Raw genomic sequence first — 25,325 nt, 5'->3', positions numbered from 1 at the left:
TGAAAGAAGGAAGTATCACAAAAGAAAAATAATTTCCCAATTGTTGCAGTATTTTGAGTTACAATTTTGGGAAATCCTGGGCTGGATTCTCTGTGATTGGGACTATGTCCCCACGCCATCCACTGTGGACTTTCACGCCAGAAAGACTGTCTAGTTTGGTGGGGAGAGTGAAAGCTGATCTGGCAATGTGGGATGGTCTCCCTCTGTCACTGGCGGGTCGGTTACAGGCAGTTAAAATGAATGTGTTGCTGCGATTTCTGTTTATTTTTCAATGCCTGCCGATTTTCCTGCTAAAGGCTTTTTTCAGAGAGATTGAGGGAAGGATTACGTCGTTCATATGGGTAGGAAAGGTGGCCAGAGTTAGAAAGGTGCTGCTACAGAGGGGAAAGCAGGCAGGGGGTTTGGGTCTCCCGAACCTGATGTATTACTTCTGGGCGGCGAATGTGGAGAAGGTGCGGAGCTGGGTCAGAGGGGTTGATTCCCAGTGGGTCAGAATGGAGGAGAGTTTGTGCAGGGGGTCGGGATTGAAAGCACTAGCAACAGCGCCGCTCCCTATGGCCCCAGGGAAATACTCAGGGAGTCTGGTAATAATAGCTTCATTCAGAATTTGGAGGCAGTTTCGCCAACACTTTGGGTTGGGGGCAGGGTCAAGGGATATGCCGATTTGGGGGAACCACAGATTTGATCCTGCAAGGTGGGATGGAAATTTTTGGAAATGGGAGGAGAAGGGGATTAAGACACTGAAAGATTTGTTTCTTAGGGTCGGTTTGCAGGATTGAAGGAGCTGGAAGCGAAGTATGGACTGGAGCAGGGGCAAACGTTTAGATACATGCAGGTTCAAAATTTTGCCAGAAAGGAGATACAGAACTTCCCGGAGGAGCCGGCCTCCACATCGCTGGAGGAGGTGCTGGCGACAGGGGAACTGGAGAAGGGGGCAGTGTCAGCGGTTTACGGAGCTATTTTGGAAGAGGAGAAGGCACCACTGGAAGGGATCAAAGCAAAGTGGGAGGAAGAGTTGGGAGAGGATATGGAGGAGGGGTTCTGATGTGAGGTGCTCCGGAGAGTGAATGCGTCCACCTCATGCGCAAGGTTGGGGCTGATACAGCTGAAGGTGGTATACAGAGCAGATGTTGTAGCCTTCGCCTCGTTGATCGTCCGAAGGCGGATCCTGATGTGTTGGGGAGCAACCTCTCCAGCCTGTGTCCCCGACGTGGCGGGGGGACATGTTGGAATTCTTGACTCTTGAGGAGGTTAAGTTTGAACTGAGAGGAAGGCTAGAGGGGTTCTACAATTCATGGGCATTATTCATTATGCACTTTCAAGAACTGGATAACATCGAACATTAGTTGTGGAGGGTTGGGGGGGGGGGGGGGGGGGGGGGGGGCTGTGTGTGTTAATGGTGGCTATGGGTGATTCCTGATTCCTTTTTGTCAGTTGTTTATGTGAACATGCGGGCTAATGTTTGGGGTTTGGTGGGAGGATGGGATCGTTGTTATTGATATGGGAATTGACATATTTGTTACTGATTATTGTTTATTGTTGGTTGGTGTAAATTTGGGAGAAAATGTGAAACAGGAGGAGAATAAAGAAATATTTTTTTGTTATATCACAGAGGCACAGCACAAAAAAATAAAGAAAAACTGTTGTGAAAGGGCCACATACTCCTAGTCCTGCAGGGGGCTAGCAGGGACCCGGCATGGATCGAGCAGCTTTTGCTGCAGATATGGGCCCCTGCACTTCCGGGTCAGAGGCCGCGCATGCGCACGGCGGTGACCTCCAGCGGCCGCTCCGTGCTCCATAGTGGACTCAGACCACAGAGTAGGACCCTAAAAATAGACTCCCCGATCGGCCGCGCGCTCGTCCCTGACCGCCTGCCCCAAACTTTCCTGGCTGCGTATAAGGCCCTTCGATCGGCCCGCCCCAGACCAGGGCAGCCACGGACTGAGTCCGCAGCCGCCACGCAGGTTTCCCGACCGGCAGGACCACATTAGATCCATGCCGTCGGGACTTCGGCCGGTCGGGGGCGGAGAATGGCGGGGCGGGCCTCCAACGATGGCCTCAGGTAAGGGGTCGTGTGGCTTTTCCGGCCCCGGATAATCAGGGAGCCGACGCCGGTCCCAATTCTATGCGGGGAACTGGATTCCCCGCCCCGGCGCCGGCCGCCATTTCGGGCTCGGGGTTTGGAGAATCCAGCCCCCCATCTCTTAAGTTACTTGCAATGTATTAGATTGGACGTCAGGGGTACTAGTAGGGTCTGGGTAGGCCAGTGTGTTTGAATGAGCAACTTTGTTCTCGGTGTTGCAGAATTCTTTGATGCGAAGCAAGCCAATACTTTAAAGTCACAACTTTGAAAAATAAAATTGGCGGGATTCTCCGACCCCCCGCCGGGTCGGAGAATCGCCGGTGGGCGGCGTGAATCTCGCCCCCGCTGGCTGCCAAAATCTCCGGCGCGGGGGATTTGCCAGGGGTGGGAATCGCGCCGCGCCAGTCGGCGGCCACTGGCAGCGGCCCCCGCGATTCTCCACCCCGCGATGGGCCAAGTGGCCGCCCGTTTTCGGCCGGTCCTGCCGCTGTACTTACCGGCGGGGCTTGGCTCCGTGGGCGGCCTCCGGAGTCCTCGGGGGAGCGCGGGGGGATCTGGCCCCGGGAGGTGTCCCTACGGTGGCCTGGCCCGCGATCGTGGGCCCACCGATCCACAGGTGGGCCTGTGCCGTGGGGGCACTCTATTCCTCCACGTCGGCTACTGTCAGCCTCCGCCATGGCCGATGTGGAGATGAACCCCCCTGCGCATGCACTGGGATGACGCCAGCACCGCTGGCGCTCCCGCGCATGTGCCAACTCGCGCCAGCCGGCGGAGGCCCTTTGGCGCCGGTTGGCTTGGTGCCAAGCCCCTTCCACGCCGACTGGCGCGGCGCAAACCACTCCGGCGCCGGCCTAGTCCTTGAAGGTGTGGAGGATGCCGGAGTGGTTCACGCCACTCCTTCGCGCCGGAGGTGCCCGCCCCGCCGGTCCGCGGAGAATCTCGCCCAATATTTCTGAAAAATATTGTTACAATCTCCAAAAAGACCAGTAACTTTAAAAAGGATAAATTTCCCAACGACTGTCCAAAATAACCAAATGTTTTTACCGTGACAAACTAAAATCAACATATATCAACATTACGGCCGGAATTCTCCGGCAGTTCTCTGGCACCTCACCCCTGCCCTGGGTTTCCTGGCAGAGTGGGATGGTTTCAGTGGGAATTCCCATTGACAGCAATGGGAGCAGACAATCCTGCCGCCATGCTGCCAGTAAATTATAATAATAATCTTTATTGTCACAAGTAGGTTTACATTAACACTGCACTGAAGTTACTGTGAAAAGCCCCTGGTTGCCACATTCCGGTGCCTTTCGGATACACAGAGGGAGAATTCAGACTGTCTAAATTACCTAACAGCACGTCTTTCGTGACTTGTGGGAGGAAACCGGAGCACCCAGAGGAAACCCACGCAGCCATAGTGAGAGCTTGCAGACTCCGCAAAGACAGTGACCCAAGCCAGGTATCGAACCTGGGACCCTGGTGCTGCGAAGGGTCGGAGAATCGCCGGGGGCTGGCGTGAATCCCTCCCCAGCCGGTTGCCGAAGTCTCCGGCACCGGAGATTCGGCAGGGGCGGGAATCGCGCCGCGCCGGCTGGCGGGCCCCCCCACGCGATTCTCCGGCCCGGATGGGCCGAAGTCCCGCCTCTGAAATGCCTGTCCCGCCGGCGTAAATTAAACCACCTACCTTACCGGCGGGACAAGGCGGCGCGGGCGGGCTCCAGGGTCCTGGGGGGGGCGCGGGGCGATCTGGCCCCGGGGGGTGCCCCCAAGGTGGCCTGGCCCGCGATCGGGGCCCACCGATCCGCGGGCGGGCCTGTGCCGTGGGGGCACTCTTTCCCTTCCGCCTCTGCCACGGTCTCCACTATGGCGGAGGCAGAAGAGACTCCCTCCACTGTGCATGCGTGGGAAGCTGTCAGCGGCCGTTGAAGCTCCCGCGCATGCGCCGCCCGGAGATGTCATTTCCGCACCAGCTGGCGGGGCACGAAAGGCCTTTTCCGCCAGCTGGCGGGGCGGAAATTCATCCGGCGCCTACCTAGCCCCTTAAGGTTGGGGCTCGGCCCCCAAAGATGCAGAGCATTCCGCACCTTTGGGGCGGCGCGATGCCCGTCTGATTTGCGCCGTTTTGGGTGCCAGTCGGCGGACATCGCGCTGTTTCCGGAGAATTTCGCCCCTGATTGGTAAGTCGCAAGTTCACACACTCTGCTGATCTATTTTGGTTGTGTTGGTTGAGGGATGAACATTTGTCAGAGTATGAGAACTGCATGCCTTCTTTGAATAGTGCCAAGGGATCTTTAGTTTGCTCGAAGTGGAACCTTGGTTTAACACTTCACAGAAGGAAAATACCTCCAATAATACAATACTTATTCAGTTCTACCTCGAGTGTCAACCTCAATAATGTGGTCATGACCCAGAGTGGAGCTGGAACTGAAAATCTTCCAACTCAGAAGGCTTTTAAAAAAAATTCAGAGCTTAGAGCAATTGAGCCAAGCTCAGCCACAAGGCTTATAGTTTATAATGCAAAATATATCAGATTCATTTTCTATATTTATCTTATGCTGGTGTTTTTAATGCTTTCTGAATTATATATTGCATGTCTATACAGATATTTGCCATTTCTAAAAATAGCATTTATTGGAAGTATGAAAATAATACTGGAAGAATCTGTCCATTTTCACATTGAGAAGACTTACAACACCAGGTTAAAGCCCAACAGGTTTGTTTCAAACACATCACTCCACATCATTTTCACATGGACAGTCGGTATTTTACTGTTAGTGAATGCTTATCTGGTTTTATTTATAAAAGTCTATGTTGTTCCACATAACCCAAATCCAGCTTCTATTCAAAGCTACCACAGTTTTGGAGAATGCAACTCTACTGCACCCTTTGGGCACAATACTTTATGACGGTTTTGTCAGATAAATTCCAAAGTCCAGTGTACAACAGATTTCTATCCCATAGAGTAGCTTTAACTTCAGATAGGAGTCAAAAATCATGGTGACGAGTTATAATACTAGGTTACCAGCATAACTGAGGGAGGTAAGACTGTGAAGGCAACGACCAGTGGAGGGGAGGGGGTGAAGGTGGGGGGAGTTGGGGTGGTGGTGCTGAAGGTGGAGAATGGTGTTGTGAATAGTTGCAACAGATAGTGCAGAGAATAGTGCCACTATGAATTGAGAAGAAGAGGGAAGAGAGTGACAACTTAAATTGATGGCATGACCTGGGATGGGATGCACTGAGGGGTACCTTTAGCTTGGGGGTCCCTGGGAGGGGTCCTTTAGTTAGGGGGTCTCTCTGGGTTTCTTTAGTTTGGGGGTCCCTGTGGGGGATCTCCCTAGTTAGGGCATCCCTGTGGGGGGTCCCTTTAGTTAGGGGTCTCTGTGGGGGGTTCCCTATTTTGGGTGTCCTTGTGGGAGGGTGGGGGAGTTGGGGGGTAGAGGGCTGCTTTGCAATACGGGAGGGGGGTGTTGGGGGAATCATTTATGTTGCAGGAGGGCTGGCCTCGAGACTTCGCTATTGGGCTACCCACTCAAAATGTCGGCCCGATAGCAGGGCCCCTCGGAAATCCCTCTTATTGCACGCCATGCATAAATTTGCATGGTGAGGGATACTAAATTGCTTTGTTGGGAGCGCAAATCAGTAGCAATTCTCCGGCGGAAGAACGCCTCCCAGCCGCTTGTTTCTCGGCGGTGCGCCATTGTTGGCAGCGGGAATCTCCCAGGCGAGGGTGTGCTGTCGGCAGAATGGAGAACCCCCCGACAGAGAATTAACCCCATAATCTCCCAAACAGAGAATCTTGCCCTTGTCTGCTGGGCTATTTTTAAATTGAATCACTCATAAATTACAAATCTTCAGCTGATGGATCACTTTTAGGAAACATCTTCACCTGGTCATGACAGTTACTGTGACAAAAGTAAACATTGCGGATAGCGATGAGGACTGTCAGAGGATACAGCAGGATTTAGATTGTTTGGAGACTTGGGTGGAGAGATGGCAGATGGAGTTTAATCCGGACAAATGTGAGGTAATGCATTTTGGAAGGTCTAATGCAGGTAGGGAATATACAGTGAATGGTAGAACCCTCAAGAGTATTGAAAGTCAGAGAGATCTAGGAGTACAGGTCCACAGGTCACTGAAAGGGGCAACACAGGTGGAGAAGGTAGTCGAGAAGGCATACAGCATGCTTGCCTTCATTGGCCGGGGCATTGAGTATAAGAATTGGGAAGTCATGTTGCAGCTGTATAGAACCTTAGTTAGGCCACACTTGGAGTATAGTGTTCAATTCTGGTCGCCACACTACCAGAAGGATGTGGAGGCTTTAGAGAGGGTGCAGAAGAGATTTACCAGAATGTTGCCTGGTATGGAGGGCATTAATTATGAGGAGCGGTTGAATAAACTCGGTTTGTTCTCACTGGAACGAATGAGGTTGAGGGGTGACCTGATAGAGGTCTACAAAATTATGAGGGGCATAGACAGAGTGGATAGTCAGAGGCTTTTCCCCGGGGTAGAGGGGTCAATTACTAGGGGGCATAGGTTTAAGGTGAGAGGGGCAAGGTTTAGAGTAGATGTACGAGGCAAGTTTTTTACTCAGAGGGTAGTGGGTGCCTGGAACTCGCTACCGGAGGAGGTGGTGGAAGCAGGGACGATAGTGACATTTAAGGGGCATCTTGACCAATACATGAATAGGATGGGAATAGAGGGATACGGACCCAGGAAGTGTAGAAGATTGTAGTTTAGTCGGGCAGCATGGTCGGCACGGGCTTGGAGGGCCAAAGGGCCTGTTCCTGTGCTGTACATTTCTTTGTTCTTTGTTCTTTGTTCTATCCCTTGTCCTTTTTGACTATTCTGTAGCCTTTGACATGGTTGACTACACAATCCTTGTAGTTCCATTCTCATCTAACTAATCATAAGAGTATCACTTCCATTGGCTTCCTTTGCCACATCCTGCATTATTGGGCGGGATCTACCGGTCGCACTGCGCCCAAAAAGCAGCGTGATACAATGTGACCGGTAGATGCCGGGAAATCCCATTGTGGGTGGGAATACTTTCTGGAAAATCTGCACATCAGAGTGAGTCTCACTCTAATATGCGTTCCCGTGACCTAATCAAGGTGTCGGATCTAACTCCCATGCCTTGGAGACCTTGGGCAAGCGCCATTCAGTGTGGGTCTCCACAAATGGAGACCAGCAGGAACGACACTTGTGTGTGTCTTCCAGAGGATTGGAAGCCCCCCTGGTGCATGCGTTCTGGGAAGGGTGGTACCTTGGCAGTTCTGGCACCACCTAGGCACCCTGGCAGTGCCACCTGGGCACTCTGGAAGTGCCTGGCTGGCACCATGGCAGTGCCACCTGGGTGCCAGTCTGGCACTACCCAGGTGCCCTGTCAGCTGGCAGGGCCAAGCTGGCATTTTTTGCGCGGCGTGAAGCCAGGTGTTGAGTGACCCTCCAGAGGTGATTGACATTTTATTTACTGCTGACGTTATCAAGCGTGAGTGACAACTCAATTTAATTGTGTGAGACTGTGTCACCTCTGACACTACCACTTACATCACTGCCATTGAACAACATTGAACCTTAAGGGTTGGTATCCTTCAGTTGTGCATTGGGCTCCATTCACTGACTGGCCCCCTAACTGTAACATGAATTTATCCTGCCCCTGGGTTTTCAGCCCTCTTAAGGAACAAGTTGCTTTAGGAACACCGCATTGCCATTACGCTCAGGAGACTTAAGAACCAAAGCAAGAACCCGGAAGCAGAGAAGGCAGTTGGAGCTTGCGCTGTAATGGAAGTTGATACATTGGCCATCAGATGTTGAATAATGATTGGGTTCACATGTGCTGCCATAAAGATGGACACCATTCCCACACTGGAAAGCATCGGCTCCAAGCTCTACGCAAAATTAGTACTGGACTCCTCCATGCTACTTAACATTGCACACAAGCTTTCTGGAAGGTTTTCCAATGCAACAAGCATTGTGCCGCGCATACCTTTCAACCTTCTTCTGTAATAACAAACAAAAATGCTGGAAATTCTCAGGAAGTGGAAAGAGAAACAGAGTTAATGACCTTTCATCAGAACTTCTGTGGTGTGCTTCATCATAGAGTTTATAGGGCAGCACGGTGGCGCAGTGGTTAGCATTGCCACCTCACGGCACTGAGGTCCCAAGTTCAGTCCCGGCCCTGGGTCATTGTCCATGTGGAATTTACACATTCTCCCCATGTTTGCGTAGGTTTCCCCCCCACAATCCAAAAGATGTGCAGGGTAGATGGATTGGCCATGCTAAATTGCCCCTTAATTTGAAAAAATGAATTGGGTACTCTAAATTTATTTATTTTTTAAATCAAAGAGATTATATGGATCCTCTACAGCAGAACTCGTATGTGACCCTATGCTTCAAGAAGTGGGCACCTGTACTTGTATTGTCCCAAGCCATGGCTACAGACTACCTATGCCTGCTGTCTCACTATGCGCACATTTGCCTCTAAGCTATTCTCTAAAGGAAAAACAGTGTCTGGCTGCAAGATTGAGTTTGAATGATGGAGTTTCTTTAACATTCCTGTAATCTTGCTCTTCCATCTGTTACTCTTCCATGACAGCCTGGCCAGGTTGCAGGTTTGGGCAATCTGAAAGGAGAAAAGCACCAAAGTAGAGTTGTGAAGAGGAGACTGGGGGAAAGTATTAAGTAGATAAGAGGTACATGGTTACACCATCTGCAGCTTGTAAATCAGAAGAGAATTTGGATGAGGTTATGTGATATATGAGAAGGAGAATTATGTATGAAGATCTTCTATCATCCTCTGTTGTTTGAGTGCCACCTTGCCTCAGCAATGGCTGATCCATGGAACACAAGCATTGTCCCTCTTTGGGGTCAGGGCATTCTGACATGACTGTTCCCTGCCAGTTAGGACCTGCTGGTTCTTGTTGCCGTATAAGAGTGAGGGAAGTGTTTCAGTGAATGTGATGCAATGTATTTGGGTGATATGCATGCCACAATTGAACAGCCTTCACTGGACAAATATGCATTTGAATTGCATCAATTGATCTTGACATCTCCTTTGGGGTCAATGAACGTTTTGCAGTACTGAGTCCAATTTACCAGGTCTTGACTCATGGTAATGGCCAAAATGGCCGCATAGTACCAGTAGCTTCTTATGGTTTGTTTATTGGACCTCTCTCCTCCTCTGCACTTCCTTAACCAAGGCAATGGAACACATTTTGATTTCCAGTTCAGTTATTCTTACAGCTTCTCTGAGTGAAGTTTTCAATTTAGTGCCAACAACTATTCAGTTAAGCTTTATGCTGTGAGCCCATTCCCACAAAGAAAGAGATAACACTGCCTGTGTTAATTGAATTTGGAATATGACAACTAGTATGGGGAGACGGAGAAAGAGACAGGCCGATAAAGAGAAAGAGAGTGAGAGAACGAGAGAGATAAAGTAGATGTATCTCACCACCCATGTAAAACTGAAGCCTGAGATGAAAGGTAATATCCAACTGCTGCTCCCCATTTGGTGGTTTGACTTTATTCTATTTTGAGTCATATTTTAACATTAAATGACAGGACGGCACGGTGGTGCAGTGGTTAGCACTGCTGCCTCACGGTGCCAAGGGCCCGGGTTCAATCCCGGCCCTGGGTCACTGTCCATGTGGAGTTTGCACATTCTCCCCGTGTCTGTGTGAGTCTAACCCCCACAACCCAAAAGATGTGCAGGGTAGGTGGATTGGCCACGCTAAATTGCCCCTTAATTGGAAAAAAATAATAATTAGATACTCTAAGTTTATTTAAAAAAAACATTAATTTTGTTTTTCTTTTAAATTTAGAGTACCCAATTACTTTTATTTTTCCACTTAAGGGGCAATTTAGCGTGGCCAATCCACCTAACCTGCACATCTTTGAGTTGTGGGGGTGAAACCCACGCAGACATGGGCAGAATGTGCAAACTCCGCACGGACAGTGACCCAGGGCCAGGATTCAAACCCGGGTCCTCAGCGCTGCAGTCCCAGTGCTATCCACTGCGCCACATGCCGCCCTTAAAAAAAACATTAAATGACATTAACCCATTTCATCTTCAGTTTATTGTGGTGATAATCCCATTTTTTAGCTCCATAAATCAGTTTTGTCATAAAGTGTAATATCCAAGAATCTTTAAAATGCTAGGGAGTTGATGAACATGTTAGAAAACAAGAATGAGCAGCAAAAATAACTTTGTGGGAGTTTAGTAGATGTGATTATAAATAAAACACAGCAGTGATTGATGGCCAAATTGGAGTAGCAGATTTGATTTGCTGCTTAAAAATGCAAACACACACAAAAAAATATTCAAAGTTCTATCCTTGACGTCACTTTAATCTAATTTGGCAAATTTTTTCTTTATGCTGGAATATAAATCAACTTCAAACAATATTTTTCTGAGCTGTTTAATGTAGTCTCTTTTTTCCTAATGATTTTTAATGATATAGTCCAAAGAGCCACATTAAAGGAAAAATGAAAAACAAATTGACCAGTACAACAGGTTCACAAAACAAAAAATGCTTAGTTCATAATCCAGCATTAAAATAGGCCTTTGTAGTGTTATACTTTAATTCATACTGAGGACAGAATATTTGAATTGCAGTATCTGAGGTGGACTAGACAAATTTAAATAGGATTACATTGGATTTTTTAAAAAATCATTCATGGATGCCAATGTCACTGACTGGGCCAGCATTTATTGCACATCCCCCATTGCCCTTGAACTGAGTGGCTTGTTAGGCTATTTCAGAGGGCATTTTAATAGTCAACCACATTGCTGTGGATCTGGAGCCACATGTAGGCCAGATAAGGATGGCAAATTTTCTTCCTTACATGCATTAGTGAACCAAATGGGTTTTTACAACAATCAACAATGGTTTGATCATGAAACTTTTAATTCCAGATTTTTATTGAATTCCAACTTCACCGTCTTCCCTGGAGGGATTTGAACCTGGGTCCCCAGACCCTGCGTCTCTGGATTATTAGTCCAATAATAATACCACTGCCTCCCCAAATATACAGCACAGAAACAAGCCATCTCACCCAACCATAAATGCCAACATTTATGTTCAACTTGAGCCTCCTCCCATCTTTCCCCATCCAAATCTAGCATTGTTTTCCTCTATTCCTTTCTCCTTCATATGCTTGTCTAACTTTCTCTTAAACACGTCTATACCATTCATTTCAACCACTCCCCATGACAGCGAGTTCCATTCTCACAGCTCTTTGGGTAAAGAAATTTCTTCTGAATTCCCGTTGGGTTATCTTATATTGATGCCTCTTCCCCACAAGAGGAGACCACCTCTCTGTATTAACTCAATCAAACCTTTCATAATTTTAAAGACATCTGTTAGTTCATTCCCCCGCCACCTTTTTCCAAGGGAAAAGAGACCCAGCCAATCAATCCTTTCCTGATGTGTATACACACATTTCTGGTATCATCCTTGTAAATCTTCTCTGCACCCTCTCCAGTGTCTCTATATCCTTTTTGTAATATGCTGACCAGAACGTAATGCAGTACTCTAAGTGTGGTCTAATTATGGCTCAATACAGGTGTAACAAAACTTCTTTACTGTATTAAACCATGACCAGACCACATTTAGAGTGCTGCTTAAAATATTATTTATTTATAATTCTATTTATCCTTCCAGAAATAAAGCCTTGTGCTTCACTTGCTTTTTTGCTACCCCATCAAAAATTGCATCTTCCAAGTAATAAGTGACCTCCTAATTTTTCCGACCAACATGTACAATATCGCATTTATTTGTGTTGAAACTCATTTGAAAATGATTTGCCCATTCTGCAAGGCACAAATGAATAGTGGAGCTTGTCCAAGGAACAAATACTGAGTGTCCTTGATAGGTATGTCCCTGTCAGGCAGGGAGAAAATGGCCGTGTGAGGGAACCATGGTTCATAAAATAGGTTGAATGTCTTGTCAAGAGGAAAAAGGAAGCGTATGTAAGGATGAGAAAACAAGGTTCAGTTGGGTCGCTTGAGGGTCACAAGGTAGCAAGGAATGAGCTAAAAAAAGGGCTTAGGAGAGCTAGGAGAGGGCATGAGAAGTCCTTGGCAGGTTGGATAAAGGAAAACCCCAAGGCTTTTTACTCTTATGTGAGAAATAAAAGAATGACCAGGGTGAGGTAGGGCCGGTCAAGGACAGCAGTGGGAACTTGTGCATGGAATCAGAAGAAATAGGAGAGGCGTTGAATGAATACGTTTCTTCAGTGTTCACCAAGGAGAGGGGCCATGTTTTTGAGGATGAGAGTGTGATACAGATGGGTAGGCTGGAGGAGGTAGATGGGCTGAGGAAGGATGTATTAGCAATTTTGAAAAAGCTTAGGGTCGACAAGTCCCCTGGGCCAGATGGGATATATCCAAGGATTCTTTGGGAGGCAAGGGATGAGATTGCAGAGCCTTTGGCTTTGATCTTTGGGTCCTCACTGTCCACTGGGATAGTGCCAGAGGACTGGAGAGTGGCGAATGTTGTTCCTCTGTTCAAGAAAGGGAATAGGAATGACCCTGGTAATTATAGGCTGGTTAGTCTTACTTCGGTGGTCGGTAAGTTAATGGAAAAGGTCCTGAAGGATAGGATTTATGACCATTTGGAAAGATGCAGCTTAATCTGGGAACATGGATTTGTGAAGGGTAAGTCTTGCCTCACAAATTTGATTGAATTCTTTGAGGAGGTAACTAAGTGTGTAGATGAAGGTAGAGCAGTTGATGTCGTACACATGAATTTTAGCAAGGGGTTTGATAAGGTTCCCCATGGTCGGCTCATGAAAAAAGTAAGGAGGTGTGGGATAGAGGGAAATTTGGCCAATTGGATAAGTAACTGGCTATCACATAGAAGAGAGAGGGTGGTGGTAAATGAAAGATGTTCAGACTGGAGACCAGTTACCAGCGGTGTACCACAGGGATCAGTGCTGGGTCCTCTGCTATTTGTGATTTTTATCAATGACTTGGAGGAGGGGGCTGAAGGATGGGTCAGTAAATTTGCTGATGACACCAAGATTGGTGGAGTAGTGGATGAGGTGGAGGGCTGTTGTAGGCTGCAAAGAGACATTGATAGGATGCAGAGCTGGGCTGAAAAATGGCAGATGGAGTTTAACCCTGATAAGTGCGAGGTGATTCATTTTGGTAGAAAAAATTTGAATGCGGATTACAGGGTCAACGGCAGGGTTCTGAGGAATGTGGAGGAACAGAGAGATCTTGGGGTTCATGTCCACAGATCTCTGAAGGTTGCCACTCAAGTGGATAGAGCCGTGAAGAAGGCCTATAGTGTGTTAGCGTTTATTAACAGGGGGCTTGAGTTTCAGAGCCGCGGGGTTATGCTGCAACTGTACATTACCCGGGTGAGACCGCATTTGGAGTATTGTGTGCAGTTCTGGTCACCTCACTATAGGAAGGATGTGGAAGCATTGGAAAGGGTGTAAAGGTGATTTACCAGAATGCTGCCTGGTTTGCAGGATAAGTCTTATGAGGAAAGGTTGAGGGAGCTAGGGCTATTCTCTTTGGAGCGGAGGAGGATGAGAGGCGACTTAATAGAGGTTTATTCCTGTACCAGCCTCCCCGAACAGGCGCCGGAATGTGGCGACTAGGGGATTTTCACAGTAACTTCATTTGAAGCCTACTTGTGACAATAAGCGATTTTCATTTTCAGTTCATTTCATAAGATGATGAGGGGGATAGATCGAGTGGAAATTCAGAGACTATTTCCTCGGGTGGATGTAGCTGTTACAAGGGGACATAACTATAAGGTTCAGGGTGGGAGATATAGGAGGGATGTCCGAGGTAGGTTCTTTACTCAGAGAGTGGTTAGGGTGTGGAATGGACTGCCTGCTGTTATAGTGGAGTCGGACACTTTAGGAACTTTCAAGCGGTTATTGGATAGGCACATGGAGCACACCAGAATGACAGGGGGTGGGATAGCTTGATCTTGGTTTCGGACAATGTTCGGCACAACATCGAGGGCCAAAGGGCCTGTTTTGTGCTGTACTGTTCTATGTTCTATAAGTAACATGTGCAGTGGGTAAAGGGGAACCGGTGGATATAGTGTACTTTAACTTCTAGAAGACATTTGATAAGGTTCCATTTCAAAGTTTATTGCAGAAAATAAAAAATCATGGTGCAGAGGATAATATTTTGGTATGAATTGAAGATTGGCCAGGAAACAGCGATCGTGTAAATGGGTCATTTTCTGGTTAGAAGATAGTAATCAGTGCTGAGGCCTCAACGTTTAACAATTTCTATAAATGACTTGGATGAAGGGGTCGAAGGTTAGGTTGTTAAATTTGCTGACGACACAAAGGTAGGTAGGAAAATAAGTTGTAAACAGGACATGTGGAGGCTACAAGGGGACATGGGTAGGTTAGGTGAGTGGGCAAATATCTGGCAAATTGAGTATATCTGGGAACATGTGAAACCGTCCATTTTGAATTGGGGGGAGGTTAATGGTAAAGGAGGAAAGGGCGTGGGTGACTGGGGGACGGGGGGGGCAGCACGCCCAACTTATGGCTATATAGTCAATACTATTGAGGCTGATTTGCATTTTTCTACTGCCCTGTTTATGCCTAAAAATCAAATCAGCACCAAATGATAAAGTTAAAGTCCCCAACTTCATTTTCATCTCTCTCCAGTTTTACAACCTGCCTAAAACATCCATCGGTAGTTGATGGACCATCAATAATAGACGAAGCGAGTTATAGAACTAAATTGTGGCTTTAGCAACATCTGCCTTGACGCGGTTGAAGGCCAGGCAGGCCTCAGCCGTCAGGGGGAAAATGGTGGATTTGATAAGTGGGCGTTGTGGAGGAATTTCTGGAGGTTAGCATCGTGGTCCTGCTGGTCATGGCCACAGATGGTGACATTGTCCAGATACGGGAACGTGGCCCGCAGCCTGTACTGGCCTACCATTCGGTCCATCACTTGCTGGAAGACCGAGACCCCATTGATGGCGCCGAAGGGGACCCGGTCTTCCAGCGAGTGATGGACCGAATGGTAGACCAGTACGGGCTGCGGGCCACGTTCCCGTATCTGGATAATGTCACCATCTGCGGCAGGACCACGATGCTAACCTCCAGAAATTCCTCCACACCGCCCACTTATCAAATCCACCATTTTCCCCTGACGGCTGAGGCCTGCCTGGCCTTCAACTGTATCAAGGCAGATATTGCCAAAGCCACAATTTAGTTCTATAACTCGCTTCGTCTATTATTGATGATCCATCAATTTAGTACACTGAGATGTGTGCCTGCCTGCTGCTGATCCCTCACTGGGGGCAGGGTCACAGATCAGCCAACTATATACAAAGACAGAGGGGCGGAGCCACAGGCGGAGCCAACAGAAGCAACAACAACAACAGTAAGTAACAATGGAACAAACAATACAAGTGAATATATATATACAGCAGTGAGTAACAGTGGAACGTGGTTCACCACAGTAGTACAAGTCAGAAAGCGATCATTTCTAATAAAAATTTAAAGGCTGCAGTAATAGAATTATAGAGGCAGGTCTAGAACTCATCTTTACTGCAGTAATTTGAGCCTTCCTATATTTGGTTTCTCTACTGTTGATTGAATTTGAGAAATCAATTGTTATCTGGTTGTGGTTAAACACTGTTCTTGTCAGTAGGCATAAGTACTTGTGACTGCATTGCTGATATATTTTCTTTTCATTTTCAACTAGGAATTGGGAAAAACGTCATCTGCGACAGAGCTGCGACCCCTCTGGATGCGTTTAGGATGATGTCAGCAGCACATTATTATCCCAAACTCATGAGTATAATGGGTAACGTTCTCCGATTCCTCCCTGCTTTTGTTAAGATGAAGCAAATGATTCAAGAGGGCTACGTGGGGGACTTATTGATCTGTGAGGTTCAGGTTCACAGTGGGAGTCTTCTGGGTAAGAAATACAACTGGAGCTGTGATGACCTGATGGGGGGTGGAGGGCTACATTCCGTGGGAAGCTACATCATTGACCTCTTAACTTTTCTGACCAGCCAAAAAGCGGCCAAAGTCCATGGCTTCCTGAAAACATTTGTGAAGCAGACAGAACATATCAGAGGGATACGTCAGATCACCAGCGATGACTTCTGCACCTTTCAAATGGTTTTAGAAGGTGGCGTGTGCTGTACTGTGACTTTGAATTTCAATGTCCCTGGGGAATTTAAACAAGAAATCATCGTGGTGGGGTCCACTGGCCGATTAATGGTAAATGGCAGCGACTTGTATGGACAAAGAAATAGTGCATCTCAAAAGGAATTGATTTTAGAAGACTCAACATCTGTATGTAACGCCCTTCTCCCAGAAAAAGCATTCAGGGATATCCCATCTCCATTTCTCAGGGGTACTATCATGATGGTTCAAGCCATTCGGGAAGCATTTCAAGACCAAGAAGATCGACGGACCTGGGATGGGAAACCACTAACTATGGCAGCAACATTTGAGGATTGTTTGTATGCACTGTGTGTTGTGGACACCATTAAAAAATCAAATGAGACTGGTGAATGGCAAAACATTGTGATTATGACAGAAGAGCCTGAGATTAGCCCTGCATATTTGATTAGTGAGGCTATGCGCCGCAGCCGAATGTCACTGTTATACTAACTGCTTTTAACAACTTCTTATGACAAGTAGACTCAGAATGTAAAAGGAATTAATACCTTTGGATGTTAATGCCACATCTCTGGGACTTCCCGGTTTCAATAAATATTGACACAGCTACAGAGTTCATTAGCAACATACCAAGTCAGATTAAAGTGGTGTCTGGTAACAAAAATGTTGTTAAAGCAGACAAGTATCAATAACTACTGAGGACCATCCCAATTGGTGGTCATTGTAAGCTTTTGAAAAGACAATGGTTTCATGATCATGTGACTAACTTTCCAGTGATTCATGTGACTTGCATTGGAGATCACTTTGTTTGTAATGGGGCAAATGTTTCACTCCAGGCACAGAACGGTACAGAACTGGAGCACCTGTCCGTGAACTCAGAGATCGATTAATTTTAATTGACAGCCACAGGTGTGAACCTCTATGCATGAACACCTTCTGTGCATTGCCATTGTGCAAAGACCTGTATGAGGAGTGCAAAATCATAAAAGTTACCTCTCAAAGATAAGTCTTTTTAAAAATCATAACATTTTGCAGCCAGTCAGGTCCAGGTCTGACTTAGCAGTTCACTATGCAATGCATTTGCAACCTTAATTGCTTTTGCAGTGACGTGGCGGAATAGATTCCTGTAATGGGAAACATGTAGATTCTTTGGTGATTGGTCGAGGAGCATTATAGGTGAACAGTTGAAAGTTACCTGTTGAAAAGGTGCTTATTATGAGGGGACTCAAAGAAGGAAAGGATAAAGTGGGGAATTAAAAATTTAAAAATGCATTTTGAAAAACAAAATTGTTAAATAATATATGCTGTACAATAGTGCTGTGGTAATGTTACTGAACTAGTAATCCAAAGGCCCGGACTAATAAACCAGCGAATGTGAGCTCAAGCCACACGTTGGTAGCTTGAAAATGTAGTTTAAAGCAGATTCTAGAAACGTTAAAAAAAAAGCAATGCCGGAAGCTGTCCAATTGTCAAAAAAAACACATAGTTCACCAATATTGTACACAGAAAGGAATCTGGCTGAAATGTGACTCCTGTCCTACATCAGTGTGAGTAACGTTTAACAGCCACGCAGTTGGGCTACCGGACATTCAAGAAAAGTGTCCACCACCTTCTGTGGGCCACCGGGTATCGACGATAAATGTCAGCTTTGTCCACATCCCGAGAATGAATAAAAAGAATCTGGTGCTGCTTTCCCAATTATGTGCCGTATAATTTCTCAAGCTGAAACACAAACATTACACAAGTATGTATACAGAAATCGCAAGGAGGCAAGGCTCATTGGTGCGTAAACTGTGTCATAAACTGACCGACTATTTCAATTAACATAAATAACCAAGTAAACAAAATCAAATGAACTGATGGATAAATTAAAGGGGCAATCCCTTCATTAACATTTGCATCTAGATTTCCCCAGGTGATAAATTGTTTGTCTCAATGGGGCTATTAGGAAAACCATTGAGCAATTGAGAAGTTGTGAGTCGAAAATAATCAGCAAGCATGGGTTCTGCTCAGGTCCATTCTCATCACTTCTTGTACTTGCAGCAGTGAGTTTTTAAAATAAATTTAGAGTACCCAATTCTTTTTTTCCAATTAAGGGGGAAATTTAGCGTGGCCAATTCATCCTACCCCAGACATCTTTTTCGGTTGTGGGATGATACACACGCAAACGCGGGGAGAATGTGCAAACTCCACACGGACAGTGACCTGGGGCCGGGATTGAACCCGGATCCTGGGCGCCGTGAGGCAGTACTTACAGCATTGATTAAGGTTTTTTCTTTATTTTTTCATGGGATTTGAGCATCGTTGGTAAGGCCAGCAGTTGTTGCCCATCCTTTTTTAAAAATATATTTTATTAAAGTTTTCAAACAAAATTTTTCCGTTTTTACAAATCAACATAAAAATAATACAATAACTGATAATTAACATTATTTAAATAATATGGTGAACTAACAAAGTGCCAAAAAATAGTGCTCCCCCCCCCCCCGGGTTGCTGCTGCTGTCGATCTATTTTCCCTTAATGTTCCGCGAGATAGTCAAGGAACGGTTGCCACCGCCTGGAGAACCCCTGAGTTGATCCTCTCAGCGCAAATTTCATTCGTTCCAGCTTTATGAACCCTGCCATGTCGATTATCCAGGCCTCCACGCCAGGGGGTTTCACTTCCTTCCACATAAGTAGGATCCTTCGTCAGGCTATCAGGGACGCAAAGGCCAGAATATCGGCCTCTTTCGCCTCCTGCGCTCCTGGCTCTTCCGCTACCCCAAATATCGCTAACCCCCAGCCTGGCTTGACCCGGACCTTCACCACCTTTGAGATCACCTTTGCCACTCCCCTCCAGTACTCATCCAATGCCGGACATGACCAGAACATATGTGTGTGGTTCGCCGGGCTTCCCGAGCACCTCCTGCACCTGTCCGCCACTCCAAAGAACCTGCTCATTCTTGCTCCCGTCATATGTGCTCTATGTAGAACCTTAAATTGAATCAAGCTAAGCCTGGCACACGAAGACGAGGAGTTTACACTACTTAGGGCATCAGCCCACAGCCCCTCCTCAATCTCCTCCCCCAGCTCTTCTTCCCATTTTCCCTTCAGCTCCTCTACCAGCGCCTCCCCCTCATCTCTCATCTCCTGATATATTTCAGACACTTTGCCCTCCCCGACCCATACCCCCAAAATCACTCTGTCCTGGATCCCGTGTGTCGGGAGCTGCAGAAATTCCCTCACCTGTTGCCTCGTAAATGCCCTCACTTGCATATATCTGAAGATATTCCCCGGGGGCAACTCATATTTTTCCTCCAGCGCTCCCAGGCTTGCAAACGTCCCGTCAATAAACAGGTCCCTCAGTCTCCTAATTCCTGCTCGTTGCCAACTCTGGAACCCCCCGTCCATCCTTCCTGGGACAAACCTGTGGTTATTCCTGATCGGGGACCACACCGAGGCACCCGTCACCCCCCTGTGTCACCTCCACTGCCCCCAGATCCTCAAGGTTGCCACCACCACTGGGTTTGTGGTATACCTTTTCGGGGAAAGCGGCAGCGGCGCCGTCACCAGTGCCTTTAGGCTTGTTCCTTTACAGGACGCCATCTCCAGCCTCTTCCACGCTGCCCCCTCTCCCTCCCTCATCCACTTACGAACCATTGGCGGCATCCCCTCTTTACCCTCGGGGTCTTCCCTGCCCACACAAAGCTCATAATGCTCCTATCTATTTTTTTGAAAAAGGCCTTAGTGATCAGAATGGGGAGACACTGAAACACGAAAAGAAACCTTGGGAGGACTATCATTTTTACCGCCTGCACTCTGCCCGCCAATGAGAGCGGCAGCATATCCCACCTCTTGAAATCCTCCTCCATCTGCTCCACCAGTCCCATCAGATTAAGTCTGTGTAGAGTTCCCCAATTCCTAGCTACCTGGATCCCCAAGTATCGGAAGCTCCTTTCCACTCTCCTTAATGGCAGAGCGTATATTCCTCTTCACTGGTCCCCGGGGTGTATTACAAAAAGCTCACTCTTCCCCATATTTAGCCTGCATCCCGAGAAATCTCCAAACTCCCTCATTATCTGCATAACCTCTGGCATCCCCTCTACAGGGTCCGCAACATATAGCAGTAAGTCATCAGCGTAGAGTGACACTCGATGCTCCTCTCCCCCTCTAACCACCCCCCTCCATTTCTTAGAGTCCCTCAATGCTATGGCCAGTGGTTCAGTTGCCAATGTGAACAGTAATGGGGACAGGGGACACCCCTGTTTTGTTCCCCTGTGTAGCCGAAAATACTCCGATCTTTGCCAGTTTGTGACTACATTTGCCACTGGGGCCCCATATAGGAGTCTGACCCATCTGACAAACCCCTCCCCGAACCCAAACCTCCTCAGCACTCCCACTCCACCCTATCGAATGCCTTCTCCACATCCATCACCGCCACTATCTCTGCCTCCCCCTCCGCTGGGGTTGTTGCCCATCCTTGATGGATCTTGAGAAGGTGACAGTGAGTGAGTTGTGGCGATGCTGATAACTCACTTGATTATCCCCTCTGCCAAAGTCCAAGGTGCAGCAAAAGAGGATAAAATCTCAAAGTTTAAATATATAATATAAATAAAAATTGTTATGAGATTGAAGAGCAGGACTTCTAAAATCCAATTCCTCTACCCCTTGTCAACAAAAGCTTTTAATGCTGTTACATAAAGAATGCTAATGAGGTAAATGGTTGTGATAGTTTGCATGACAGAATATCTTTCTTCCTTCTAAAGGACATTTTTTAAAATCTTAAGTTTCAGATATTTGGAACACATATAGTGAAATTTAATTTGAGTTTACAAGGTAGGGCTACTAGTATATTAGGATATGTTCAATGTATCCCCTCCCCTCCAGAATGTGTAGCTTTCCACCCAGATACTGTGAGGAAAGCATGTAACTCTCCCTCCAATTTCTAAACCCAACCCCGACGAGCCCTAGTTCACCGAGAAGATGCAGCTGGCAATCATCAGGAAGCATGTGTGAATAGGTGCCAGGGGAATAGGTGCCAGGGAACATTAGGCAGAGTGACACTGAATATTTCTCCATGAGTCCAATCAAATTAGGAAAAAGGTTTCATGCAACCTTGCTTCACAGGAGGCAAAAATTGATGTAAATGAAATCGATACCACTGCAGGGCAGTAAAACCGACTAATTTTACTTTTTTAAATGTACATTTGAAATGCTTTCGGCACTTAGCAGGACCCCTCAAATGATCCCTATTTTTAAAAAAAGGCCTACAATGTCAACAGAAGCAGATCCTGTCAAGTTGCAATGCTTATTCCTATCCCATTCGTAACATTCTCCTTTCCCAGTCCCTGTGGCGCAATTGGTTAGCGCGTTTTGTTCCATGGTGAAACTATTGCTCAACATTCTACAAATCATGTGAAGTAAATTTCACCCTTAAAGTTATATTGTGTTGAAAAATAACAAGTATGTATGCTGACCCTTTCAATTGGAAATTCAGGGTTTTTCTTTGAGGGATTTCTGTGCAGTCACAGAGGAAATCACTATAATCTTTCTGCTTTGCTAGAACATGAAAAAATACAAACGTCATGCTCTTTTCTCCAAGGCTTTGAATTTGTGATAGCACAAAAAGCCCAAAATGGTATCCATGTTATTTCACCCGTCCTTCAGCACTGGTGCATTTGGAATGTACAAATAGGAGTAATTTTAATAATCCATGCACCCACCATAGAGTTTCGCCCCTCATTAGCATATACCAACAAGTTGATTTGATTTGATTTGATTTATTGTCACATGTACCGAAGTGCAGTGAAAAGTATTTTTCTGCGGCCGAGGGAACATACACAGTACGTACATAGTAGAGAAAAGAATAACCAACAGAGAACATTGACAAACAGTGATTGGTTACAGTGCGGAACAAGGGGCCAAACTAAGCAAATACATGAGCAAGAGCAGCAAAGGGCGTTGTGAATAGTGTTCTTACAGGGAACAGATCAGTCCGAGGGGGAATCGTTGAGTCTTGTAGCTGTGGGGAAGAAGCTGTTCCTATGTCTGGATGTACGAGTCTTTAGACTTCTGTACCTTCTGCCTGATGGAAGGGTCTGGAAGAAAGCAATGCCTGGGTGGAAGGGGTCTCTGATAATGCTGTCTGCCTTCCTGAGGCAGCGGGAGGTGTATACAGAATCAATGTGGGGGTGTCAAGCTTGTGTGATGCATTGGGCTGAGTTCACCACACTCTGCAGTTTCTTGCAATCTTGGACCGAGCAGTTGCCATACCAGGCTGTGATGCAGTCGGATAGGATGCGCTCTATCGCACATCTGTAGAAGTTTGTGAGAGTCGATGCAGACATGCCAAATTTTGTTAGCTTCCATAGGAAGTAGAGATGCTGTTGGGCTTTCTTGACTGTTGCATCAACGTGAGTGGACCAGGACAGACTGTTGGTGATGGTGACCCCCAGGAACTTAAAGCTATCGACCATCTCCACTTCGGAGCCATTGATGCAGACGGGAGTGTGCGTCATGCTATGCTTCCTGAAGTCGATGATCAGTTTCTTGGTCTTTCCAACATTTAGAAAGAGGTTGTTTTCAGTACACCATGTAACCAAGTGATCTATCTCCCTTCTGTAGTCTGATTCGTCTTTGTTTGAGATACGGCCCACCACAGTCGTATCATCCGCAAACATATAGATTGAGTTGGAGTTAAATCTTGCCACACAGTAATGTGTGTATAGGGAGCACAGTAGAGGACTGAGCACACATCCTTGCGGGGCTCCGGTTTTGAGGACTATTGTGGAGGAGGTGCTGTTGCCTATCCTGACAGATTGTGGTCTGTTGGTGAGGAAGTCAAGGATCCAGCTACAGAGGGAGGGGTCAAGTCCAAGATTGCAGTGTTTGGTTATTAGTCTTGTTGGGATAATGGTGTTGAAGGCGGAGCTGTAGTCTATGGACAGAAGTCTTACATAGGTGTCCTTGTTGTCAAGGTGTTCTAGTGTTGATTTCAGAGCCAGTGAGATAGCATCTGCTGTGGACCGGTTGTGGTGATGGGCAAACTGCAGTGGATCAAGACCGTCTGGGACTGGCAGTGATCCGTCTCATGACTTCCGCTCGAAGCATTTCATGATAACAGACGTTAGGGCCACTGGTCGGTAGTTGTTGAGGCAGGCTACCTTGTTCTTCTTTGGTACTGGTATTATGGTGGTCTTCTTGAAGGAGGTGGGGACCTCAGAGCAGAGGAGTGAGGTGATGAATTTGGGCCCCTCCCCACAATTTTCTGTGCTGACTCAGAGCCTGCGCAGACCAGCTGGCAAGAGTAATCGCCTTGCCAGCTGGTCTGCGCAGGCTCTGAGTCAGCACAGAAAATTGTGGGGAGGGGCCCAAATTCTTGCCATTTGCTCCCAGTTGGGAGTAAAAATTGCCCCACCATTCTAAAATAACTAAGGGCTAAAATTGCTTCCTTTGGCCATTCCGTACACCAAAGGCACATACAATCAACAGCCAAAAAGAGCCAAAAGTAGGTAGGTATCCTGTAAATATTATTTTCATTTGAAAAGCAATGTAAAAAATAATCCGATTTGCATCCAATAATGGATTCTCAAAACGTCGGCCCAACACTGGCATCATGGCAGAGGAAACCACTTCTCTGTAGGAGAGTCACTGGGAGCTGCTGAAAAGGTAACTGAAAAAAGTTAAGAACAATTTATTTTGAAATATGACTATTTTTTTTACCACAAAACTTAATTTGAGTACGATAATATAGCTTTGTGCAATGGACTACTTGAGGCGGAAAACACAAATAACTAGGTTGGAATTGCTGCTAAAAAGAAGTTACATCTCTCTGGGATGTTGTCGATGAGAAAGACATTGATGTAAGTGATTGGTAAAAGGCCCAGAGGAAAGTCTTTTTGATGCAGTGAGAGCTTGGGATTTGGAATGGACTGTCTGAAAAGATGGTGGATACAGATACAGAAGGAAATTGGATAAATAATCAAAGGAAAATAAATTGCAAGGATTATGGGAAGAATTGAGGATTGGGACTAATTGGATTACTCTTTGAAGGTGCTAACATTCATTTGATGGGCTGAATGGCCTCCTGTGCTGTACTATAGTATTCTGTGGAAATTGTGTAATGATAAGCAATACTTAAAGGTGTGCAATAATAAAAAAAGCATATATGTTGGGGTGACAGCAACACAGTATTACATGCCACCCCTACTTAGATTTGGCTGGCTTTGACTCAGAGTTAGTATAAAAGGACACATTGATACTTAGCACCAGAATTATTAATCTAAGCAATGCAAATTGAGTAGAACAAAGCCAACCCCTTTCCCTCTTTGCATCTCACATGAATTAATCCAAAATATATTTGATCTGGATTCACTGTGGTAGGATCAAAACAATTGAAGCTGAGTCATTTGTTTCTAAGACAAGATCCATTTTCTGACACATACAGGTCTGTACTATTTACAATACACAAAAACAAAAAAGATTTGTAAAACAAGCAATCTATGATGAATCAATGGCGAAATTAGGACATTAGATAAAAGTGTTTCCAGTTTTTTAAAACATTTTTTAGTTGGGTTTGAACAAAAAATAATATGCTCACTCAGACTGCTGTCTGCAATTGTACTTGAAATTAATTGTTGCTGATAAGATGTGAATCAATAATTATTACTAAATGTGTTTTAATGTTTTTTGAAATGGTAGATATATGTACAGAGGAGACTTGGCTGTCAATTATTTGTGTTATTTATGGTAATGTATTTTTAGCATGAATATCTGTATATACGCAGAAACATATTTATCAAGGTAAAAATTCAAGTACTATAAACTATACAAAGTTTATATTTTATATAATAGATAGGACAGACAAAAACATACTTGATTTGTTAAAATAAATGTTCTTATTTAAAATATGCACAAAACAATTGGACTTTAAGATCCTAGTACTGTGAAGAGGGTTAAAGAGGTTTACTGTAAGCTTGATGTTTATGTTTGTTGGTCTCATGCCTGTTAGACGTAGTTTGTGTTTATTTGGAATACTAAATGAATGTTGCGCTTGTTTGTCTGAGCTTTCTGGTATGTGCAACTTGTAATATGCAAATGATTGAGTGTGCACTGTCATTATTCTGTTACTGCTTTTACAGTTTG

General features: G+C 46.0%; 1 protein-coding gene across 1 annotated transcript in view; it reads left to right on the top strand.

Moving 5' to 3' along the window:
* gfod1 (glucose-fructose oxidoreductase domain containing 1) overlaps positions 1-23,425 on the top strand; it is a 148,952-nt gene extending 125,527 nt beyond the window's left edge. Inside the window, exon 2 of the mRNA XM_072509584.1 lies at positions 15,777-23,425. Coding sequence (XP_072365685.1) covers positions 15,777-16,696 — 920 coding nt within the window. The 3' untranslated portion in view covers positions 16,697-23,425. The remainder of the gene's footprint in view (positions 1-15,776) is intronic.
* Positions 23,426-25,325: the final 1,900 nt, after the last annotated feature.

This window comes from Scyliorhinus torazame, chromosome 6 (genome assembly GCF_047496885.1).
Source record: "Scyliorhinus torazame isolate Kashiwa2021f chromosome 6, sScyTor2.1, whole genome shotgun sequence".
NCBI classification, from domain to species: domain Eukaryota; kingdom Metazoa; phylum Chordata; class Chondrichthyes; order Carcharhiniformes; family Scyliorhinidae; genus Scyliorhinus; species Scyliorhinus torazame.
This window is presented reverse-complemented; position numbering and strand designations above follow the sequence as displayed.